Here is a 15,248-nt window from a genome sequence, read left to right on the forward strand (position 1 = left end):
CCTAATCTAGGGCCAACACAATATCACCAGTGACAAACCCCTGGAGTGCCTAACGTGCCTTATGCTTACGTTTGCGGGTGCTACGTCTAGTTGCCCCCAGACTACTTAAATGCGACAAACACCAACATATGCTGCAGGGAGAACCCATCTTTTCCTCAACCACTAAGGCTGATGTAAGCATGGTCACTATCTGTTTGCTCACCCAGTGTACGCCAAATGCCCAATGCAGTAACAACACTAAGACGTGGTGGGGGGGTGGGGGGCCTCAAAGGCTAAGGCTACCTGCTGGGTCAAATGGCCAAGGCTGACATGGTACTCACCCTTCCAGAGTGCAACAAATCACTGAAGCGCTTGTGGCACTGGGTTCCGGTGCGCCGGACAGCATCATGAGAGCTAACAGCCTCCGCCACCTCCTGCCACGCCTGCCTGGTGACGTGGGGGGCCCTCCTCCTCCCATCTTCCGGAAACAAGATGGTTGGACACCTCTTTGAGGAGGACAGCAAGGCAGGCATCTGAGAACCGAGGGGCACAATGGTCCCCCCGCTGGCCTACCCTGCAGCCTGCCCCCTTCCTCCTCCTCTGCCTTCACCTCTTGTGCCGCCCGGTAACTGGTCATGGTCAACAGCCTAAAGGAGGCTGCCTGGCCGCTCTTCATACAGACTGCCGGTTCCCCATTGGAACCAACGGTCTGAACACGCCCGCCGCCGATTTAATTTTCCCGAAGTACACGGGAGTTGGACGCAGAGTGGAAGAGCATAAAGGTCATGTGGTACACCTTTATTGAAGCTACAGCAGTTTGCCTTGTGTAATATTACTGGATTTCTTTTATAGTTAACATCTCTAAGGAAGTGTTGCCTGGAAGGTATTTACTTGTGGGTTTGACCAAGTAGAGTTTTGAGGGAATGTTTTGTAAGACTTACCTTAACTGTGTAACTGTAATTTTATGTGCTTAAGTTTCCTTTTATTTTTCGTTATAAAATTTCTACTTTTAGTTTTTAAAAAAACTCAAAATTGTAACTGGACAGTTATTGTCGAGATCGGTACATCTTTTTCTTGTTATCAGAATACAAAAAAAAGTTTGTGGCCCATAAACCAAGTTTCCCTCTGGGATTTGCACAGCAACTAACACCAGCTGTGGTCATAACACATATAAGCTCTTGAGCATTGCTGAAAAAAAGAGACATGTCTAAGCTTTTTGTCTTGCACTCATCAGGAAGCTCACAAGAATACCAATATAAGGAGGAACAACAGCAATTTATACTGTATGTGAAGAGAATGCTGATTGGTTGGCAAGTGGCATAGCCATGGAGAATACCTTGACCAATCAGGGTCAAGCTGCCTGGTTTAAATTTCAAACAATGCTTGGCAGTTAACTGTCAGTCACCATCAGTGGTGCATTCTCCATGAAATGCCACTTGCCAACCAATCAGCACTCTCTTCTCATACAGTATAAATTGTTGATTTCCCCTCTTATATTAGTAGTCTTGCAAGTGTCCTGATGACTGCAAGACGAAAAGCTTAGACATATCTCTTTTTTTCAGCAATACATATAAGATCCTAAGGGGTCTTGGCAGGGTCGATGTGAAGAGGGCGTTTCCTCTTGTGGGAGAATCTAGTACTAGGGGCCACTATTTAAAAATAAATGGTCACCCATTTAGGTCAGAGATGGGAAGAATATTTTTCTCTCAGTGGGTTGTGAGTCTTTGGAACTCTCATTATTGAAAGGTGGTGGAAGCAGAGTCTTTGAATATTTGTAAGGAAGAGGTAGATAGATTTTTGATAAGCAAGGGGTTGAAAGGCTATCGGGGGTAGGCGGAAATGTGGAGTTGAGGTTACGATCCGATCAGCCATGATCTTATTGAATGGTGGAACAAGCTCGAAGGCCAAATGGCCTACTCCAGTTCCTAATTCATACGTTCGTGTGAAGAAAGAAGGTCTGCCCTTAAGCAGATCACTACTACTATTTATATACAAATATTCAATTGCTGTTTTGCCTGGACTACAGAACACTATTAATTTTACCACAAATGTGGAGAAAATGTTCACAGAATCACAGATCACAGAATTGTTACGCTGTAGAAGGAGGCCATTCGGTCCATCGTGTCTGCACCGGCTCTCTGAGCATTTCCCTGTAACCTTGCACATTGTTTCTATTTAAATAATCGTCTAATGCCCTTTTGAATGCCTCAATTGAACCTGCCTCCACCACACTTCCGGTCAGTGCATTCCAAACCCCAATGACTCACTGTGTGAAAAAAAATTTCTCACCTCGCAATTGCTTCTTTTGCAGTACACTTAAAATCTGCGCCCTATGGTTCTCGATCTGTTTATGAGCGGGAACAGTTTCTCCCTATCTACTCTGTGCAGACCCCTCATTATTTTGGAAACTTCTATCAAGTCTCCTCTTAGCCTTCTCCTCTCCTAGGAAAACAGTCCCAACTTCTCCAATTTTTCCTCATCACTGGAACCACTCTTGTAAACCTCTTCTGCACTCTCTCCAATGCGTTCACATCCTTCTTATAGTGTGGCACCCAGAACTGTACACAATACTCCAGCTGAGGTCTAACCAGTGCCTTAAGTTCATCAAAACATCCCTGCTCTTGTACTCTATGCCCCTATTAATGAAGCCTAGAATACTGTATGCTTTAGAAACAGCTCTCTCTACCTGTCCTGCCACCTTTAATGACTTATGTACATATACACCCAGGTCTCTCTGCTCCTGCACACCTTTTAGAATAGCATCCTCTATTTCATACTGTCTCTACATGTTCTTTGTACCAAAGTGTATCAAGAACATAGAGAGACAGTATAAAATTGAATTCGCCAACCGCAATTCATATCTTGTAAATCTAATGTTGCAGGAAAGAGACACATTGCCAAAGCTTTTCGTCTTGCACTCACCAGGGCAAACACAAGAATGCCAAATTTCAAATGATCAGAAAAATTTATACCACCTATGAAAATATATGAAAATCTTCGGGAACATGTCTCTCTTTTCAGCAATATTCAAGTTCGGCACTACTAAGGTACATTAAATTGAATTAAATTTTCAAAAAAATTTAATTTAAGTAATATTCCATAGCTGGCTACTTCACAGAACATCCCAATAGCCATAGCAACATGGTTACCAAGGCAACATCTCTACCAGCCAATCAACGCATGGAAGCAGCAAAAGCAGCCAATTGTTTGAAGGCTTACTGCCGGAGGCAATCTTTCCATGACGTACTAGTTTGAATCCACATTCCTATTGGGGGAGAGGGAACATCACATGACCTTTCTTGCTGACAGCCTTCGTCACCATAGGAACAACCTTCTTTTCTTCCCAGCAATGGTGATAACTCGAGGCGGGAGGATGGTTCATCTAAAACTTTAGTATGGCCGGCGAGATGGTGAGTGGGATACTTTTCCTCCCTCAAAAAACATGTTTCCAATGGGAGAAAGGTTGGGGTTGTCATCAGGTTCCCATCATGATCTTAAAAAAAGATGTTTTTCATGTGAAATGGGTAGGCCAAGCGCTGCGGGTACCACGTGCCCTTTGTACTGACCAATGGGTGGAGAGGATACTGGAGGCGGCAGGACCAATTGAAAAGGGGAAGGAAGAGGAGGGGGGGAGAGTGGGCGGAGCAGGATTGTGCGTCGGTGAAGCGGGCGGGGAGAGAGAGAGAGAGAGAGCGATGGCGCGGTATTGTCTGCTCGGGGTGTAGGCGGACAAACAGCCGGGAGGAGCGAGCGAGAGAGAGAGGGGGCGGGGTGGGGGGGAAACAGGCCCGAGGGTAAAGAGTGAAGTGGCGGGGCTGGGAGTGGGAGGGGGAAGCGAGGAAGAGGAGCCGCCGCCGCCGCCGCCGATGAGAGGAGCAAATCCGCACCTTCCACAGGAGCCGCGGGAGAGATGACAGCAGAGCCGCGCAGGTACTTTCCGGGCGGAGAAACCCCTGGCACCGCGCAGAGGGAAGAAGCGGCTCAAGTGCCGCCCCCCCCCTCCCCCCAAAATTTTGTTGCGCTCTAATCCGCACGTCCTGAATTTAGTAGGCCGGGAGGTTATTGTAAATGACGCCGCCATATCACCGAGGCTCTTGACTCTATTCCCCTCCCCTCCCCTCCTTCCTCTGATTACGTTTAGCGGGTTTCAGTAAAGGCCGTATTTTAAAAAATGGCGGCCTTGCTGCCTCCGGTGCACGTTCAACCCCCCCCGCCCCCCAGCTATCTATCCAGCTGCAAACTGAGGGGTCACATTTAGGGAAACTCATTCTCCCAAAGGGAAATCCCCCCAATTACAGGTTAGGTTTCTTTTCAAAGGCGGCGATCTTTTAAAGTTTCGCACCATAAACACACTTGCATGCGCGTGTATGTGTTTATATATATATATATATATATATATGTGTGTGTGTGTGTGTGCAGCGGATGTGGTGTTTGGGAGACACTTGTTCCCTCATCGGTGTGGAGCAGAGTTGCTGTGAGTGGAGAGAGGTAGTGATGCGAAGGCCAAACGTCACTTTCAGTGGACAGTTTTTCGGATTCTCCATTTTGAATCCTAATCTGGCTTTGCCAGGTGGGTGTTAGACCCGTGAAACGTTGGCGTTTGGTTAACCCTTTTCTGATTTATTTTTTTTTTAAAAAAGCACATATAAAGTTACATTTGCGTTGAACTTGTAGCTGCACGTAATTGTAAAACAAACAAGGAGTAGCCTTCACTTTAGGCAAATAAAGCAGATTGGGGTATAACTTTAATTGACATTTAAATTTACTATTTAAATGTTCTTCTAGGTGCAGGGTTAATTAAATGTAAATATTTTAACCCTAGTCTTATGAGACAAGGCTGCTGTGGATTATTTTAATAAGATTTGATGAATAAGTGCCCTGATTATCATGCCTTACCTCTAAAGCAAGGGAGGAAACTGCAGAGACTCTGACCACCATATTTGAGGGGACCGCTAATGTACAGATGTTTAAAAAGGGAGGAAGGGATAATGAGTAATTATGGGCCCCTTAACAACTACAGTTATGGGCAAGTGATGGAATCAATTCTAAGGAACAGTATAAACTTGAGTGCTGCTGAAAAAAGACGAGTCAACCTGTATAGTTTGAATTTAAACAAGCTTGGCAGTTAACTGTTCCATGGTGCATTCTCTATGGCAAAGCTTTTACCATCAGAGTCCACTTGCCAACCAATCAGCACCCTCTTCTCGTGCAGTATATATTGTTGTTCTCTTTGAGATTTGGTGTTCTTACAAATCTGTCCTGATGAGTGCAAGACGAAAAGCTTCTACAGAATGTCTCTTTTCAGCAGTATTCAAGTTTTGTACTACCATGCAACTAACATTTTAAGAAGGCATAGGTTAATCAAAGAAGGTCATCAGGCTGAATTTAAGGGAAGTTCATGCTTGACTTTTTAAAAAAGATTTAAACAAAGTAATGACAACTAGGGTTGATGAGGACAGTGTGGTGTGGTCTACATTGGATTTTAACAAAGCTTTTGAGAAGGTCCCATATAGCTGGCTGGGCAAAAAAAGAAAATCCCTTGGGATCTGAGGGAGGGTGGCAAATTGGATCCAAGATTGGTTTAGTGGCAGGAAACAAAGGGTAATGGTTGAAGGGGGTTTTTGCAATTGGAAGGCTATTACCAATGGAGTTCTGTAGGGTTCAGTACTATGTTCCTTGCTTTTTGCAGTTTAATGGTTTAAATGCAAATATAGGGGGTATGCTAAAGAAGTTTGCAGATGAGACCAAAATTGGCTGTGTGGTTAAGTGAGGAGGAAAGCTTTAGACTGCAGGAAGATATAGATGGCCTGGTCAGTTGGGTAGAAAAGTGGAAAATGGAATTCAATCCAGTGAAGCTTGAGGTAATGCATTTTGGGGTGTGCAACAAGGTAAGAGAATGCAGTTAATGGGGCAATGTTGTGGGGAGGAACAGAGGGACCTTGTCATGTAAGTCCACAGATCCTTAAAGGTACTAGGAAAGGTTGATCAGATGGTTGAGAGGCATTGGGCATACTTTCCTTTTATCAATGGAGGCATGGAATACAAGAGCAGAGAGGTTATGCTACAACTGTATACAATGCTAGTTAGACCACTATTTGAGTACTGCATATAGTTCTGGTCAGCATATTACAGAGAAGATGTGATTGCGTTGGAGAGCGTGCAGAGGAGATTTACAAGGATGTTTGCAGGACTGGAAAATTTTGAGGAAAGGTCGAATAGGTTGGGATTATTTTCCTTGAACTTTATTGGGATCCACAAAATTGAAGGACCTAGATAGAATAAATAGTGACAGCCTGTTCACCTTAGAGGGGTCAGAAACCAGGGGGCACAGTTTTAAATTAATTGGTAGAAGAATTAGAGGGGAGATGAGGAAACAATATTTTTTCACCCAGAAGGTATTAAGGACCTGGAAAACACTGTCTGAGAGGGTGGTAGAGGCAAAAACCATGTTTAAGTAGTATTTGAATGTCTACTTGAACCATGATGTGCAGGGCTAAGGGCCTAGTGCAGGAAGGTGGGATTAGGCTGGCTAGTGCTACATCAACCACCACGAACACAATGGGCTAGATGGTGTCCTTCTGTGTCGGAAATTTTCTGTGATCATGTTCTCAGGGCAAGTAGAAATGGGCAATGCACGTTTGTCTTGTCAGTCTTGTGCTAATCCCAAGAATTAATTTTTAAAAATTACTGTCCCCATTTTATGACAGTATTTTCATTATAAAATCCTATGTCCACATTTATAGTAGAAACTGCCTCTGTAAACCGCATATTGTAATTGCATTCTCCTGATGCAGCGCCTCCACTGACAGCAGGGTATAATTATATGGTGATGGGTTTATGTTGGAAATTTCCCTTCTAAATTCATATGTCTGCATTTTTATTAGTAGTTGACAGGAAATGAGTGTACCTGTAAGATTTTTAATATTGAGTAGATCGCTTATGGCATTGCACGTAGCAAGTCAAAAACAAATAGTCTTCATACAAGGTTGGAGAAAATTGGCCCAGGATGTTCAAATTTAAGTTATTTTGAAATGGGGCATTCTGTCCCTTTTTATGTTTCCATTATTATGTAGAATTTCATGAGAACTGCAACACAAACAGGCTAATCAACCCAACTGATCTCTGCTCCACATGAGCAAGTAAAATGAAAAAAAAACCAAAGATGTCTTAAATACATAAAATGAAAGAGGATAACTAACTTAGCCTGTTACAGACCAAAAAGGTAGTCTGTGTGTGGTGGCAGAAGTGGAAATGCTATTTTTCATCTGTCTTCACAAAATATGGGACGATGCAGACATTGCGGTTAAGGAGAAGTAATGTGGAATATTGAGTAAGATAAATGTAGTGAGAGGAAATATTAAGCGGTTTATCATACTTGAGAGTGGGTAAATGGCCAGGTCTGAATGAAATGTATCTTGGGCTGCTGAGAGGGCAAGGCATGATATAGGAAGGCTCTGCTCATCATTTTCCAATCCTCTCTGGTTGCAAGCATGATGCTGGAGAATTGCTGATGATGTGCCATTGTTTAATAAGGAAGGAAAGGATGGACCAGGGTAATTACAGGCCAGTCAGCTGAACCTTGTTGGTGGGCAAATGATTGGAAAAAAATTGAAGATGGTATTCATTTTAATTTAGTAAGGCATGGACTAATCGAGGACAGTCACCATGGAGCTAAGGGAAGGTCGTGTGTGACCAGCTTGATTGAATTGTTTGAGGTAACAAGGAGGTTGGTTGGCATCTCCTTGATAGTCTACGGGGATTTTAACATGGGTCTTGACAAAGTCCCACATGACAGACTGGTCAAAAAGAAAAAGCAGATGGGATCCAAGGAAAGAAAGTTGGAACCAAATTTTAGCTGGTGGCAGGAAGCAAATGGTAATGGTTGGCAGATGTTAATGTGACTGAGCGGCTGTGTCCAGTAGGGTTCCACAGGGCTAAATACCAGGTCCCTTGCTTTTTGTGGTATAAATTATTTAGATTTAATTGTAGGGGGCATAGTTAAGTTAACAAAATTGTCTGTGGTTGATAGCAAGAAAGCTGTAAATTACAAGAAAATATGAATGGACTGGCCAGGTGGGCAGAAAAGTGACAAATGGAATTCAATACAGAGAAGTGAGGTTATGAATTTGGAGGGGGGGGCAAACAATGCAAAGGAATATACATTAAATGCAAGGGTGTTGAAGTGTAGTGCATGTCCACTTGTCCATTGGAGTGCATGTCCACAAAACCCTGAAATTAACAGGACAAGCTAAGGTGGTTATGAAGGCATATTGGTTTCGTCACATTGTAGCTGGACAAATAAACTAGAGACATTGAGTTCAAATCCGTGCAAAGCTATTAGGGATTTTAAATTCAGTTAATAAAGTAAAATTTGTCTATTTATTCCACCAGTTTGTCTTATGTCCTCTTGAAATCTATCACTATCCTCCTTGCAGTTCACAATACCTCCATGTCTTGTGTCATCTGCAAATTTTGAGATTGTGCCCTATATACCCAAGTCGAAGTCAATATATATCAAGAAAAACAGTGGACCTGGTACTGACTCTTACGGAGCAGCACTATATAGCTTCCTCCAGTCTGAGAAACAACTGTTCACCACTACTGTTTCATATCACTCAGCGAATTTCGTATCTGTTCTGCCACTGCCCCTTTTATCTTGTGCACTTCAACTTTGCTGGCAAGCCTATTATGTGGCACTTTATCAAAAGCCTTTTGGAAGTCCATATACACCATATTTCCCATATCAATCCTCTTACCTCATCAAAAAAAAACTCAAAGAACATTTATGAGGATGTTGCCAGGGCTGGAGAATTTTAGCTATGAGAAAAGATTAGATAGGCAGGGACTATTTTCTTTGGAACTGAGGAGGAGAGATTTAATTGAGGTATTGAATTTAATCGAGTATGAAATTAGGAACAATGGAGATAGAATGAGTAGGAAGGATGTATTTCTCAGCAGAGAGGTCAGTAACCAGGGGGCATAGGTTTGAAGTAATTGGCAGATTGATTAAAAGGAGCTAGAGCAACTCACTACCTGAAAGGTAGAGACAGAAATCCTCCTCTCTATTTTAAAAAAAAAAAAAATTCTAACCTCATGAAGTGTTGTAATATGCAAGGCAATAGGCCAGAAGTGGGATTAAGCTGGATACCTGTTTTTCGGCCAGCACAAATACATTGGGTCAAATGGCTGCCTCCTTGGCTGAAAATTTCTAGGATATGAGATTCCTTCCATTCTAATTACTTCTTTTCCCTGGAATTCCCCTGCCCCTCTATTCCCTTTAACTCATGTATGTATCAATATATCCTCATGTCAATGCTATCTGTTTCAACTATTGTGAAGAAAGGCATGAATATGTAACATGCTCCGTGTAAAGAAATTTCTTATTTGACCTATCACCTATTTATGCCCATTTTTTGGACTCAACAAGAAGTGGACATGGTTTCTCCACACCCACTCTATTGGACCCCTTAATAATTTTGAAAACCTCTATTACGTCTTCTATTCGATTCACAGCTGCTCCACCTTTCATGATAGTTGCACTTTTAATTTTGGCAATCTTTGGTTGAAAAACAGGCAGAATATTTCTTAAAATGGTGAGAGGTTGGGACCTAGGTTTCTTTGTTCATGAGTCACTAAAAGTTAGCATGCAGGTGCAGCAAATAATTAGGAAGGCAAATGGTATGTTGGCCTTCATTGCAAGGGGATTTGAGTACAGGAGCAAAGATGTCTTGCTGCAGTTGTATAGAGCCTTGGTGAGACCGCATGTGGAGTATTGTGTACAGTTTTGGCCCCCTTGTCTAAGAAGGAATATAATAGAGTCAGAGTTATACAGCACAGAAACAGGCCTTTTGGCCCATCATGTCACTGTCAGCCATCAAGCACCTATCTATTCTAATTCAATTTCCAGCACTTGGCCTGTAGCCATGTATACTATGGTGTTTCAAGTGCTCATCTAAATACTTCTTAAATGTTGTGAGGGTTCCTGCCTCTACCGTCCCCTCAGGCAGTGTGCTCCAGATCCCAGCCACCCTCTGGGAAGGTGAAAAAACTTTTCCTCAAATCCCCTCTAAACCTTTTGCCCCTTACCTTAAATCTATGTCCCCTGGCTACTGACAGCTCCGCTAAGGGGAAAAGTTTCTCCCTATCTATGCCCCTCATAATTTTATATACCTTTATCAGGTCCCCCCTCAGCCTTCTCTGCTCTAAGCAAAACAACCCTAGCTTATCCAGTCTCTCTTCATAGCTGAAATGCTCCAGCCCAGGCAACATTCTGGTACACAGAGGTTCACCAGATTATTGGGGTTAATGTTTTGAGTCTGATGATCCTTCTTCGATCTGAAGAAGGGTCAAACAGACTCGAAACATTAACTCTGTTTTTCTCTCCACAGATGCTGTCAGACCTGCTGAGTTTTTCCAGTATTTTGTTTTTCTTTCAGATTTTGCAGCATCCACAGTATTTTACTTTTATGCTTTCATCAGATTAATCCGTGGGATGGTGGGATTGTTTTATGAGGAGAGATTGGAGAGCCTGGGCCTGTATTCCCTAGAGTTTCAAAGAATGAAGGGTGACTCCATTAAAACTTACAGAATTCTTACAGGTTGTGACAGGGTGGATGTAGATAAGATGTTTCCCCTGGTTGGTGGGTTGCTAACCAGGGGACATAATCTCAGGATAAGGGGCAGGCCATTTAAGACTGAGATGAGGGGGAATTTCTTCAGAGGGTGGTAAATCTTTGGAATTCTCTACCCTCAGGGCTGTGGAAGCTCATATCATTGAGCATGTTCAAAACAGATATTGATAGATTTCTAGAGACTAATGACATCAAGGGATATGGAGATAGTATGGGAAAATGGTGTTGTGGTAGATGATCGACCATGATCTAATTGAATGGCTGAGCAGGCTTGATGGACTGAATGGCCTACTCCTGTTCCTATGTTCCTTAAATCCTTTCTGTACTTTCTCCAGTACTTTGATGTGCTTTGTAGTGTAAAGACTAGAACTGCACATAGCATTCCAGTACAAGTCTAACTGATAAAATAATGTTAAATATATGGAATTTAAAGGAATAGAATCCAAAAGTTAAATAAATACTGTACTTTGCACACTTATGGCCTGCTAAATTGAATCACCTCTCACTAGTTTAATTTGCCATTTATCAACGCACTCTAAGCCTGTTGTCTTCCTGTATTTTGGTGAAGCCTTGCACATTATTAACTATTCTGCTCAATTTGGTATCTGCAAATTTCTAAACCATACTTCTAATTTGAGGCTCAATCATCTATACAATTAACAGCGCAGATACCTTCAGGGCACCACATTACTTTCTGTCAGTCCAAAAGGCTTCCATTTACTCCTATTATTTTTTGTTTTGTAGCCATCTATCAATCCATGCTGCTACAAGGCCCCTGACTCTGCATCCCCTGACTATTGTGGCACCTTATCAAATATTTTCTGAAAGTCTGTGTGCCACGTGCACTGCATTGCCTCATGTTACTCATTTTTTTGTTGGCCCTTCAAATAATTCAACAAAGTTCTTGTTCCAAGTGACTATTAAATTGTCTTCATATGTTTAGTTATCTGAACTTTTAGTGAAGATGTTATATACCTTTTCTACCACTGAGACATTAAGCTCATTGTTGTTCCCTGGACTAGTTATATGAGGGGCTTAGCTGTCATTTGGTCTTTTTTTCCAAGCTAAATTGTAACAAATACATTATGTATTGGTTTGGGAAAGTAAAACATAGTATCCATCATTTTGTTGGGTAAGGGTAGGACCTGCTTATATATAATTGCACATATAAGTTTCTATAAATACTTCTGTGACCCCCCTTATTGAGCAATAAGATGATAAATAATTTGGGCATCCGCTGCATTTAGCAAAGTTTGAGTTGAGCAGATACTTGATCATGAAGTCTGGCTTTCTGGAGGAATAAAAGTTGAAATAATTAATAACCAATGAAAGACTGTTAATGTGACCAGAAACCAAATCTAGTTTGAAGAACAATATTCCTGAACAGCATAAGCAAAGAGCCATTACAGGCCAAATGGTCCACTTTGTATCGTTCTGATTCTATGTAGTGAAAGCTAACAGTTCCGATAGTAATTTCACTGGAGTTGAGTAAGGTCTTCCATTGTTTTAACAGGAATATCTCCTGCAGAACGCATTTCACCCACGGGGTGGTATTTTGTGCAAAACAAAAACTGATGTTGCATAGCACCACCCAGTGTGTGAAGTTGAGTCCTACAACAGCACAATTATATTTACCTTCATTATATTTCAAATGAAACAATTCTGGCCTTGGAATGCAGGAGTAAAGTATGGAAATATAATTTGTCTCCTCCAATCCTCCCGTGAAGCTGTTGATTTATTGCAAGGCTACACTTCTATAAATGTTTGTTGCCTTTCCATATTATTTAGAGGCTTATTTTCATGAGTCTAGGAAGTGAATTTATGTAGGCCCTTCAGCATTACAAGTAAGATTAAGCTTGTCCCTTTCATACTGGGAACCCTGCATCCAAGGGGAGATGGTGGTGTAGTGGTATTGTTGCTGTACTAGTAATCCAGAGGCCCAGACTCATACTCTGGGAACATGGGTTCAAATTCTACCGTGGCAGCTGGTTGGAATTTAATTTCAATTAATAAAATAATTAGTAATAGTCACCATGAAACTGTTTGTCAATTGTCATAACCCATTTTACACGGTCAGGCCTACCTGTGACTCCAGACCCTCTTAACTGCTCTCTGAAATGGCCTAGGAAGCTACTCAGTTCAAGGGCAAGCAGGGATGGGCAACAAATGCTGGCCTTGGCAGCGATGCCCACCTCCTATGAAAGAAGCAACTATAATGCCCCTCCCATTGCATTTTTGAGATCAGTTAATTTAGCACAGAGTGAGGGAGTGGTTCTTTGTTGCCTTAACTAGTTGATCCGTCAAAACAATTTTAAAACTTGTTCTTGCTTTTGTATCTCTATCACTTTGCTTTAGTATTGTTGCTAAGCAAGAATGCTACTACTGAGCAGAATGCTTGGCTGAGTGGCAATATTCTCCCTTTTGAGTTTGAAGGTTCAAGATGTGCTCTTGGACTTGGTGTGGTCTAGGCACTCCAGTGCAATACTGAGGAAGTGCTGAATTGTTGTAGCTCCCTTTTGGATACAGTGTTAAATTGAGGAACTGTCTGCTTCTTCAGGCAAATGCAGAAGATCGCATAGCACTTTACAAAGAACGGGAAGTTCTCCTGTGTTGACTAGCATTCATCTGACGTACTTGGAAGATCTTGTTATGTACACATTAGTTTGCCTACAAAACTAATTGGCTTTGAAGTTGTAAGTGACGTCTAGAGATGCCAGAAAATGTAAGCTCTTTCCGTTCACTTCTCTTTTTGCTTGTTGCCTTTTGCTAGTGTGTGCTATCTGTACTGTTTCGGTATTACATAATTTAATGGCCCTATTGTTTGTGTTTTTCTGAATAATTTGTGAAAGATTTAAGTCCACCTTAGATTTAGTGTGTCACTTTACCCCCTGCAGTAACACTTCAAAACTTAATATTGTAACCCATTGAATTTTAAAACATTTTCTTATTAAAGGCTTAGTTAGTGGCTCAGTGCATCATTTATTCAGACTATATGGATGAATTACTTCCAAGTTTCTACAATCCTTTAGCCAATGATTTGAAGGTGCACACATCTGTTCTAAGATGTTTTACCTGTCTTATATGCTTTGGGAAGATTGTAAATTCTGAGAACACAACTTCACATGAAGTTCAATCACATGTTGACACAGTGCAAAAATGTTTTGTGGTGCTGAATGTGAGTAAGTAGTTAGCAATCATGATTATTTAACACATTGCTACCAATAATCTATTGTAGAAGAAAATCAGGAATCAATGCATTTACTTTGCTTGCATATGTAACAAAAGTCTTGCATATGCACCTACTATTACAGTTGTTGTAATGTAGATGCATGCAGTTGAATTTGGCTACGTTAACTGGCTACAGCAAGCCTGCTGCCACTAGTTTGTGCTGCAGTATGAATTAGTGCAAGTTGCAGAGCCATGGCTACATTTTTTGTTTTTAAATTATTTTTCCTCAATCTTTGACCCATGATTCTGGTGCACCATTGATTGTCCACTTACTATGATCCCATGAGGTCTACTGCCTGTTGTTTCAATGCAGCCTGCCTGTTGTCTTCTCTGTTTCTTCCATAGTACCAAACCATCAAAATGTATCATGGTAATTTAGAATTACGTTGGGGATCTCCTGCCTGATGCTTGCTGGTCTTGGTGTGCTCACTGACTGTAATGTGCTCCAATCTATTGTTGCCCCAAGCTTTATCTGTTATCTTGCTGGCTCAAAGCTCTGATTGGGAAAAGGGGGAAGAAAGGACTGGAGTAGCACCAGGTGGGGGAATTTGGTAGTAAATGAATGAGGGGTTAGGGATTTGGGATGTGACCGAAATGCAAATCGAGGTAGGTTGCAATGGAAGATTACACGGGAAGAAGATAGGGAAGTGGGGTGAGTGGGGATTGATGGGAGGAAAGATGACCGGTGAGAGTAGAATACAAATCCAAGCCAATGCAATGAAACTGGATGAGGAAGTGGTAAAGGATGAAATTGGAAGGCACTTAGAGAAGGGTGCAGGTGACTGAGGATATTGGGGTGAGGGACACGGGAAAAGGTATGAAGGGTAAAGCAGAAGTTGCTGTGAGAGATGAAGTTTGGAGTGAACAAGAATGTAAGCGGTTTGGTCGTGAGCTGGAGACATAAGTTGGAAGTGGATCAAAAGTGTAGGCATCTGGCTAAAAGGAAAGGTGGGCAAATGTGTGGTAAGATGATGATGGTGAGGAAATGCGAAGGGAAAGGAGCACAGATATAAAGTGATGCAGAACAGTAGTGATAAAACTTGCATTAAGAGCAAGGGTGAGAAGGAGAAGGCACGAAATAGGAGCAAGGCTATGAAACAGTGCAGGTGAATTGGAGCATGCAATGCCATTCCGCTTTGTTTATTTTTTGTTTACCACCTTGACTTCCCACAAGTTCCCACATGTCACCGTCAGTAATTCTCATACAGCTGTAGCCAATCCCTCCGCCAACTATCAATCAATGGCAGGTAAGAGCAATAGAGGGCAAAATGACAAGCGAAAGTGTATACAAACAGGGTGCATACACAACACACACTTAAGATGCAGATTGTATTCTGTGATTTGCCTTGACAAACACCAAATAAAACATTAGCGGACCTCAACTTATCATGTCCCTTCCTTCCCTAACAG

The 15,248-nt window shown here is 41.9% G+C and overlaps 1 protein-coding gene across 9 annotated transcripts in view; it reads left to right on the forward strand.

Annotated features, from left to right (window-relative positions):
- The first annotated feature begins 3,282 nt into the window (after positions 1-3,282).
- Positions 3,283-15,248, forward strand: part of atrx (ATRX chromatin remodeler) — a 172,425-nt gene continuing 160,459 nt past the window's right edge. For 7 of the 9 annotated variants that reach the window (XM_078547540.1, XM_078547543.1, XM_078547541.1 and 4 more), the window contains exon 1: positions 3,611-3,909. In XM_078547540.1, coding sequence (XP_078403666.1) covers positions 3,890-3,909 — 20 coding nt within the window. In that variant the 5' untranslated portion in view covers positions 3,611-3,889. Of the gene's footprint in view, positions 3,390-3,610; positions 3,910-15,248 lie in introns of those variants that run through there. The other 2 variants (XM_078547550.1, XM_078547549.1) reach the window with 2 other exon arrangements.

Source organism: Cetorhinus maximus, chromosome 8 (assembly GCF_964194155.1).
Source record: "Cetorhinus maximus chromosome 8, sCetMax3.hap1.1, whole genome shotgun sequence".
NCBI classification, from domain to species: Eukaryota; Metazoa; Chordata; class Chondrichthyes; order Lamniformes; family Cetorhinidae; genus Cetorhinus; species Cetorhinus maximus.